This window comes from Suricata suricatta, chromosome 13, assembly GCF_006229205.1.
Source record: "Suricata suricatta isolate VVHF042 chromosome 13, meerkat_22Aug2017_6uvM2_HiC, whole genome shotgun sequence".
NCBI classification, from domain to species: Eukaryota; Metazoa; Chordata; class Mammalia; order Carnivora; family Herpestidae; genus Suricata; species Suricata suricatta.
Genome location: NC_043712.1, coordinates 11036300 through 11044589, shown reverse-complemented (window position 1 = coordinate 11044589; position 8290 = coordinate 11036300). Strand labels below are relative to the sequence as shown.

General features: G+C 62.8%; 1 protein-coding gene across 1 annotated transcript in view; it reads left to right on the top strand.

The window, feature by feature from the left end:
* The window catches only part of CRB2 (crumbs cell polarity complex component 2), a 22775-nt gene that overhangs the window by 9141 nt on the left and 5344 nt on the right, over positions 1-8290 (top strand). Inside the window, exons 3-10 of the mRNA XM_029919611.1 lie at positions 1168-1363; positions 1479-1618; positions 2043-2228; positions 2426-2539; positions 5145-6023; positions 6106-6614; positions 7160-7325; positions 8165-8280. Of these exons, the coding sequence (XP_029775471.1) occupies positions 1168-1363; positions 1479-1618; positions 2043-2228; positions 2426-2539; positions 5145-6023; positions 6106-6614; positions 7160-7325; positions 8165-8280 (2306 nt within the window). The remainder of the gene's footprint in view (positions 1-1167; positions 1364-1478; positions 1619-2042; positions 2229-2425; positions 2540-5144; positions 6024-6105; positions 6615-7159; positions 7326-8164; positions 8281-8290) is intronic.

The following is an 8290-nucleotide window of genomic DNA, read 5'->3' as shown; positions in this document are numbered from 1 at the left end:
GAGCGGGGGCAGAGTCTGCCATGACTCATTCCTCTCCTCCTCCTTCCGTTCCAAGCCAGGCCGGGGGGGGGGGCTGGGATTCCAGGCCGCCAGGGCCTGGCTCCTCCTGGCACAGGGCTGGTGGGAGTAGGGCTGGGGTGGGAGGGGTGAGGGGTCACAGGAAGGAGGGGCTGTGCTTTGTGCTCACTGAGCTGGGAAGGGGGGAAGTTTCCAGCTGGGACCAGCTGGGCCCCTGGCCCCCAGAACCAAGCCCACTTAGGGGGCAGGGGCCAGGCCTCTGGAGTCTCCCATGCCATGTGGGCTCCCCCTTCCACTCAGGCAGCGTGTCCCTAAACCGTGAGATTCTCTGTCTCCCTCCACCTCCACATACCCACTCCCCAGAGGGCCGGCCAGCCGGCAGAGGGGGTTCCCGGGACTTGGGACTTGCAAGACGGTGCAGGAAGAGGCAGGAGGAGCTGGGCACTCCTGCATTTCTCGCAAAGGCATGTCCCTGCCCCATGGAGGCCCTCTCTACACTCTCTTCAGAAGAAAGCCGGCAGAGCGAGCCTTCTACAGTGTCCATAGAACCAGGTGATTCAGCTGCTTCCGACTTTCAGGATGAGCCCAGATTGGGGCCCCCAGCGCCCCGACACCCTCACCCCTGCCTCACCTTCTCCACCGTCCCTTTGCTCCTGCCCCTCTATGCTCCCCCTTCTGAGAGCGTCATGCCCCTGTCCCAAGCTACTCCTGACCAGTTCCCGAGCCTGGAGTCCAACTGCTGGCATAGCCCCTCCCAGTCTAGTGACTGTCACTCATCTTTCAAAAGGCTCTTCTTCCAGGAAGCCTTCCCTGACTCCCGATTCCCAAGGCCAAAGCCCTGGTTCTTGCTTTTGGGATCCAGCATGCTCCCATTGCTGAGTTTATCACAATTAAAAATTAGTTCTCATCTATGTAATACTGACCTAAGTTGCTGTGAGCCCAGGAGACAGGTACCTCTGTCTGGTTTCTACCCCATTGCCACTGCTGGCTCAAGAAATACCTGCTCTAGATGAATGGGTCAACGGCTTCTCTCTGGATGCTCAAGTTTCCGCTCCTTGCAACTGTCCGGAGCTGGTTTCAGGGCGGCCTGCCTGGGATCTTTCGACCTCCCTCTGGGAGTCCATCTGTCTGTGTCTTCGGCCTGTCCAGGTATGACCTGCGAGACGGAGGTGGACGAGTGTGCCTCGGCACCCTGCCTGCACGGGGGCTCCTGCCTGGACGGCGTGGGCTCCTACCGCTGCGTGTGTGCACCGGGCTACGGGGGCGCCAGCTGCCAGCTGGACCTGGACGAGTGCCAGAGCCAGCCGTGCGCGCACGGAGGCCAGTGCCACGACCTGGTTAACGGGTGAGCGGACGGAGGCGTGGCGGAGGCTGCGCGGGGCGGGGAGCTGGAGGGCGGTGGAGGCAGGTGGGCCGCAGGCTCCGTAGCGCTCAGCCTGGGGCCCGGATCCCCGCTCCAGGTTCCTGTGCGACTGCGCAGACACGGGCTACGAGGGCGCGCGCTGCGAGCAGGAGGTGCTGGAGTGCGCGTCGGCTCCCTGCGCCAACAACGCGTCCTGCCTCGAGGGCCTCGGGACCTTCCACTGCCTCTGCTGGCCAGGTGCGCGCGCGCTGGGGTGCACGGGCCCGGCCCGGGGCGTGGGGCCGGCGTGCGCCTGTGCTCACGTGCCCTCGAGGGTGTGCAGGTGGCTGCAGCTTCTCCGCACTTAAGGTTTGCGGTCATCTGCCAAATAGGGCTCATCACCGCACCTGCTCCGAGCACTGTTGCGAGAAAGGGAAGGGCATAATGCCCGTGGAGCCTTGGCAGGTGCCAAGTGCTCCGTAGTGCTGCTAATAATAGTTAACAGGACACTGTTGAGGGCTGCCCCGGGCATCCTTGCCCTGCTCCTTGCATCCCTCCCTCACCATTGGTGCCCGTACTCTGGGCTGTCGTCCCAGCCTGGCCCCCGGTTGGCCTGGCAGCAGGCTTGGGGTGCTGCCTGGTGACCTCGTGTGACCGGCTGCTCGCGCGCGTGTGCCTCCAGGCTACAGCGGCCAGCGGTGTGAGGTGGACGAGGACGAGTGTGCGTCGGACCCCTGCCGGCATGGGGGGCAGTGCCTGCAGCGCTCGGACCCAGCCCTCTACGGAGGCGCCCAGGCCGTCTTCCCCGGCACCTTCAGCTTCCGGCACGCTGAGGGTTTCCTGTGCCGCTGCCCTCCGGGCTTTGAGGGTGAGTCCTTCTATACCCTTCCAGGGAAGCAGGCCCCCCGGTGTCTGGATGCAGGCCTAGCCCTTTCACACAGTGTGCCACCTGCCCGAGTCAGCACTTCTCGCCAGGCCTCAGTCTCCATAGCTCTAAAATGGGCCCTTCCAACTCCAGTCTGGTTCTGAGGGCACGGGTGGGAACCACAGCTGGCCTTCTTGCAGGGGACGAATGTGACGTGGACGTGGATGAGTGTGCCTCACAGCCATGCCTCAATGGAGGTCGCTGCCAGGACCTGCCCAATGGCTTCCAGTGCCACTGTCCGGACGGCTACACAGGTGCTTGGGCGTGGGCTGGGCTCCGGCAGAGCGGGGTCAGAGTTGGTGGGCCTGGGGTGAGCAGGTTCCTCTGGCTGATGCGGGGACACTGGATTGAGGGGGACAAGGGATCAGGAAGGAGGTGCGTGTGGGGATCCAGATGACAGCTACGGGGCTGAGATGGGACCAGGCTCTTGGAGGTGAAAGTGGAGGGAACTAATCAGACTGAGAACTCTCAGGAGGGCCACTCTGAAGGCCCCGGGGGTCAGTCAGGTGTGCGTGGGACGTGTCAGGGATGCCGGCTGCTTCTGCCCTGGGCGATGCTGGGTGAGCCTTGTCCGTTCTGAGCCTTGGCTGTGCTCCCTGTGGAGTATCCATAGTGAGGGGCCCCGGTGGGGATGGTGGTCCCGGGTCTGGGGCCTGGGAAAAGCCAGAGACTGAGGGTCAGCAGGACAATGGTGGCAGTTGGGGTCACGGGTGGCCAAGGCTGCCCAGGAGAATGTGTGCGTGATGGGCAGAGAGAACCATAGACACCTGGCATCCAAAGGCCGGGCAGAAAACGACAGGGCTGCAGGGAGAGGATGGCAGCTTGGCCAGGACGGAAGAGGTAAAGGGGGGGAATCCCAGCCTGACTTCTGGGGAGCTGCTGCCTATTGGGCAGGAGTTAGGCTGCTGGAAGCCTCTCCCCGCCTTGGGTTGTGCGGATGCGTAGACACACAGGGATGCTTGCGCAGACACCGGTGAACCCGAGGAACTCCTCACATGCTCTCGGAGTGTCCCTGCCCCCTCCAGAATGCCTGTGACGCTTCCCCCACACCCGCCCGCATTCCTGCCTGGGCACACTGCCTCCTCTCCCTGGCAGGTTTCCTGGGCACTGGCCCAAGGAAGGAGGTGGTGATCACTGTCCCTCCCACCTCAGCTGCCCAGAGATTCTGGGCTTAGTGTCCCCCACCCCCAGGGTGGCCGACACCCCTGGGTGCCCTGAAAGCTCATCTTCAGCCCTCCGTGGGCCAAGGTTTCCTGAGCCCTGCCCGGGAGCCGTGGCCTGCAGGTCCCTGGGACACCCCGGGCCCACAGTAGCTCACGCTCCCTCTGAAGAGCATGTATGTGCATTCCGGCCCGTCCTCGGCACGCCCCCCTCCCCACGCGGGGCAGGGTTCTCACACACGAAGTAACGGATGCTTGAGAGAGAGGGTGTCGTTCCCTGAGGTTCACAGTGTCAGCCAAAGCCCGGCTCCTCCCCAAGCTGAGCTCAGCAGACGGGTGACAGGGAGGTCAGATCTGAGGTCAGGGATGGGGCGGGGGAACCCGGCTGTAGGGCTGTGCGGCTTGCCACTGTCCACCCCCATCCTCCCTTTGGGTCGTGCTGGCCTGGGAGAGGCTGGCGCCTGGCATTCCTGAGCCGGTTCCCCAGGAGGCGGCTGCCCAGGCTCTGCCCCCTGGGCTGGGCACCCACCCACCAGTCTCGGCCGTCCGTGGGGAATGCGATGGGGCCGCGGGCTCTGTGGACCTTTCTGGGGGGCCTGTGGCTCCTGGCAGGTATGCAGGGCCTTGGGCAGGGTGAGGTGTGGCTGGCCATCCCCAGAAGGAGGCTGTGATGTCTGTGGGCTCACTGGGGCCAGGATTCGAATCCTGGTGGCTTTTCTGGGCCTGGGCCCCCCGGCTGGGATGCTGGGCAAGGGCCGGCCTCGGTTGCTGTGGTCTCTTGACCCAAGCACCTGGTGTGGGAGCTCTTGGAGGGAAGGGTGATGTGGCCCCTTGAGCACGTACACCCGGCCCGCTCACTCCTCCATTCTGGCACTCTGTCCACAAACCTGTGCCAGGCCCTTTGCTGGGCACCAAGGACACATGCAGGTCCCTGGAGGAGGTCCCAGCTGAGTAAACAGATACTTTCAGTACAGGGTTCTGGGGAGCTGTGTCTGGGGGTGGGCAAGGAGTCGGGGGGGACACAATAGCTTGGGAATCAGAGGAAAAGCCCTCTGGGGATTGGCCCTTTGAATTTGGGCTTTGTAGGATGAGTAGGAGTTTGAAAGCAGGGTCAGTGAGGAGGAGGCAGAGGCGTTCCAGGGAACAGTATGAGCAAAGCCCCCAGAGAAATGTTTTCTAGGAAATGCCTGGAGGAACAGGCAGTTCGAGGTTTGCAGGGAGCAGGGTTGAGCCTGGAGGGCCTGGTAGGGCCCAGCCCCTGAGGGATGTGGAATGCCAGGGTGAGTGAGTACCCCTCAAGCAGCAGGGGAATCTGGCCAGGCCATCCTTTAGAAATAGACCTCTGGCTGCTGGTGGAGATGGATGGGAGAGGTGGCTGAAGGCAGGCAAAGTAGAGGACGTTAGACTGTGGTCCTCAGAGCTGATGAGGTGGAGAGGTGCAGTAGGGGGAAAGGGGAGAGCAGAGAGTGTTAGAAGATTGGGCCCATGGGGCATGGAGACCCACAGACATGGTGAAGGAAGGAGCATCCTGGAGTCCAGCCTCCAGGGACTTCAGGGGACCATGAGAAATCCTTTGGGAATTGGGAATTGGTTTGGTTGATAGGTGCTGAGATCCCTGTCCCAAAGGGCATGTTAAGTTCTGCATTAAGATTGTGGTTCTTGCCTTGGGTGCTGAACCTTGGCCTGGTCTCTCCCGAAGGCCTGACGTGTCAGGAAGATGTGGACGAATGCCTATTGGAGCCCTGTCTCCATGGCGGGACCTGTGATAACACCATGGCTGGCTACACCTGCCGGTGCCTGGAGACCTGGGGTGGGCACGACTGCTCTGTGTGGCTCACTGGCTGCCAGGGCCACGCTTGCCCACCCGCTGCCACCTGCATCCCCATCTTCAAGTCTGGGCTCCACAGCTATGCCTGCCGCTGCCCACCTGGTACCCATGGACCTTTTTGTGGCCAGAACACCACCTTCTCTGTGGTGGCTGGGAGCCCAGTGCAGGCCTCGGTGCCAGCTGGAGGTCCTCTGGGTCTGGCACTGAGGTTTCGCACCACACTGCCTGCCGGTGCCTTGGCCATGCGCACTGATGCTCGGGACAGCTTGGAGCTGGCACTGGTGGGGGGCACACTTCAGGCCACACTCTGGAGCCATGGCAATGCCACCGTGCTTCCCCTGGGGCTGCCGCATCTGGCCCTTAATGATGGCCACTGGCACACAGTGGAGGTTTCACTCCGCCTGGGGGTCCTGGAGCTGCGGCTCTGGCACGAGGGCTGCCCTGCCCGGCTGTGTGTGGCCTCCAGTCCTGTGGCCCCGGCTCCTGTGGTGGCTTCCGCAGCCCCGGTGCCTGCCAGGCTCTGCTCCACCCAGCTGGGTGGCGCCGCCTTCGAAGGCTGCCTCCAGGACGTGCATGTGGACGGGCACCTCCTGCTGCCCGAGGATCTCGGCCAGCATGTCCTCCTGGGCTGTGAGCGCCGTGAACAGTGTCAGCCTCTGCCTTGTGCCCACGGAGGGGCCTGCGTGGACATGTGGACTCACTTCCACTGCAGATGCCCCCGGCCCTATAGCGGTCCTACGTGTGCAGATGGTGAGGAATAATCCCCGGGGGCCCCTGGGGCGGGAGTACGCCTTCCCCTCGGCCTCACATCTGACACCCTCTCTCCCCGCAGAGACTCCTGCTGCCACCTTTGGCTTGGGGGGCACCCTGAGCTCTGCTTCCTTCTTGCTCCACCAGCTGCCAGGTCCCAACCTCACCGTGTCCTTCCTCCTCCGTACCCGGGAACCTGCTGGCCTGCTGCTCCAACTTGCCAATGACTCAGTAGCTGGGCTGACAGTGTTCCTGAGCGAGGGCCAGATCCAGGCTGAGGTGCTGGGCGGTCCCGCTCTGGTGCTCCCTGGGCGCTGGGATGATGGGCTCCGCCACCTGGTGACGCTCAGCTTCGGGCCTGACCAGCTGCAGGGCTTGGGGCAGGAGGTGCACGTGGGTGGGGGGCTCCCCTCTGCGGATGCCCGGCCCTGGGGTGGGCCCTTCCGAGGCTGCCTCCAGGACCTGCGACTCAATGACCTCCGCCTCCCGTTCTTTCCGCCGCCGCTGGGGAACTCGAGCCGGCCCGGCGAGCTCGGCAGCAGGCAGTCCTGGAACCTCACCATGGGTTGCGTCTCCGAGGACACATGCAGTGTGAGTTCCCCGGGAAAGGGGGTGGGTCCCTTTCTCGAGGGTCTCGGTGCATCGCTGGGGTTAGCACACCCTCCTGCCGGTGAGGAACGTGGCAGGTGAAGCACTGTGCCCAGGTTCCCGCTGCTGGAGAGTGAGAGCAGGATTCACTTTACTCCCTGCGGCCCAGCTGCTCTGGCCCTCTGGTGGTCCCCACACCTCCCTCCCCAGTCGTGGTCCGAGACAGACACCCTGACGCAGGCAGAGGGCTGGCTGAGCCTTTCTGTAGGAGCTACTTGGGGGAGAGGGGCATCCCTGGGTTCATGAACAAAGCACCAGCCTTGGAATTGGAATAGCCGGAGTTTCAACTCTGTCTCCTCTATTTACTGGCTGGATGAGTCAGGCAAGTGGCTTCGCCTCTCTGAGCCTCAGTTTCTTGATCTGTAAAATAGGGACAATAGTGACTTCCTCTCTAATCGTTTGTGAGGAGTTAATGTGTCTCTGGCGGTTCTGGTGGGGTGATGATAGCCCCCTGGCCTGAGGCAATCCCTGCCCTGATTCTTCTGCAGCCCGACCCCTGTCTCAATGGGGGAACCTGTCTTGTCACCTGGAATGACTTCCAGTGCACCTGCCCTGTCAACTTCACGGGGCCAACGTGTGCCGAGCGGCTGTGGTGTGCTGGCCAGCCCTGCCTCCCGCCTGCCACCTGTGAGGAGGTCCCTGATGGCTTTGTCTGTGAGTGTGTGTCCTGGGCAGCCCCCAGGCTGGATTCTGGACACCCAAGCTGAGTTAGAGCCCACTCTTACCCTGAGGGCACATGGTGCACCAGGATGCCAACAGCCCCTGCCCAGTGTGGTTAGGCCACTGCATGCAGAGGGACAGGTTTTCTGGAGGAAGACACCATTCGCCAGGTTTCCAAGGGCAAGTAAGACGGACTGGATATAGGAGAGGACATTTTAGGGAAAGACAACAGCACCTGCAAAGGCCCTGGGGTTTATAAGAACAAGTGAAACACAGTTGCAGGTGTTGGGGTGGAGCTGTTGCCAGGAGGAGCCTTGAAAGCTAGGCCAGCCAGCCCAGGACCTGCCCCTGAGGGCAGTGGAGCCATAGGACCATTTTAAGCAAGGGAAGGACACGATCAGCATTTTAAAGAGATGACTGCATTTTATTAAAATGCATGATCAGCATTTAAAAATCTGCATTTAAAAAAAGATGACTGCAGTGAATAGCGAGCCTCAGTGATGAGACAGAGCCAGTCCGCTGGGGAGGGAAGGGGGCAGGTTTTTCGAGGCATTATTATTGCCTGGTCTGTGACCTGGAGGGTAGGGTGGGCGCGGTAGGATGGGGGCAGGTGTCCCCAGCACGGCCAGAAGCTGGTTCTCCGAGGTACGGAGTTATGAGTGGGTGGAAGCAACGGCCGGCACCGGGGAAGTGGGGGTTCCTGGGATTAGATGATAGGTGGGTGTGTGTGCCCCCTCAAGGCCGGGGCAGCAGGGGCTGCAGGTGTCTCTCCCGGGAGCCTGGGCGGGGGTGGGGGCCGCTAGGCCATTCCCTGACGCTCCCTCTCCCCGCAGGTGTGGCCGAAGCCACGTTCCGCGAGGGCCCCGCGGCGGCTTTCAGCGGGCACAACGTGTCGTCCGGGCGCCCGCTCAGCGGCCTCTCGCTGGCCTTCCGCACGCGCGACCCCGAGGCCGGGCTGC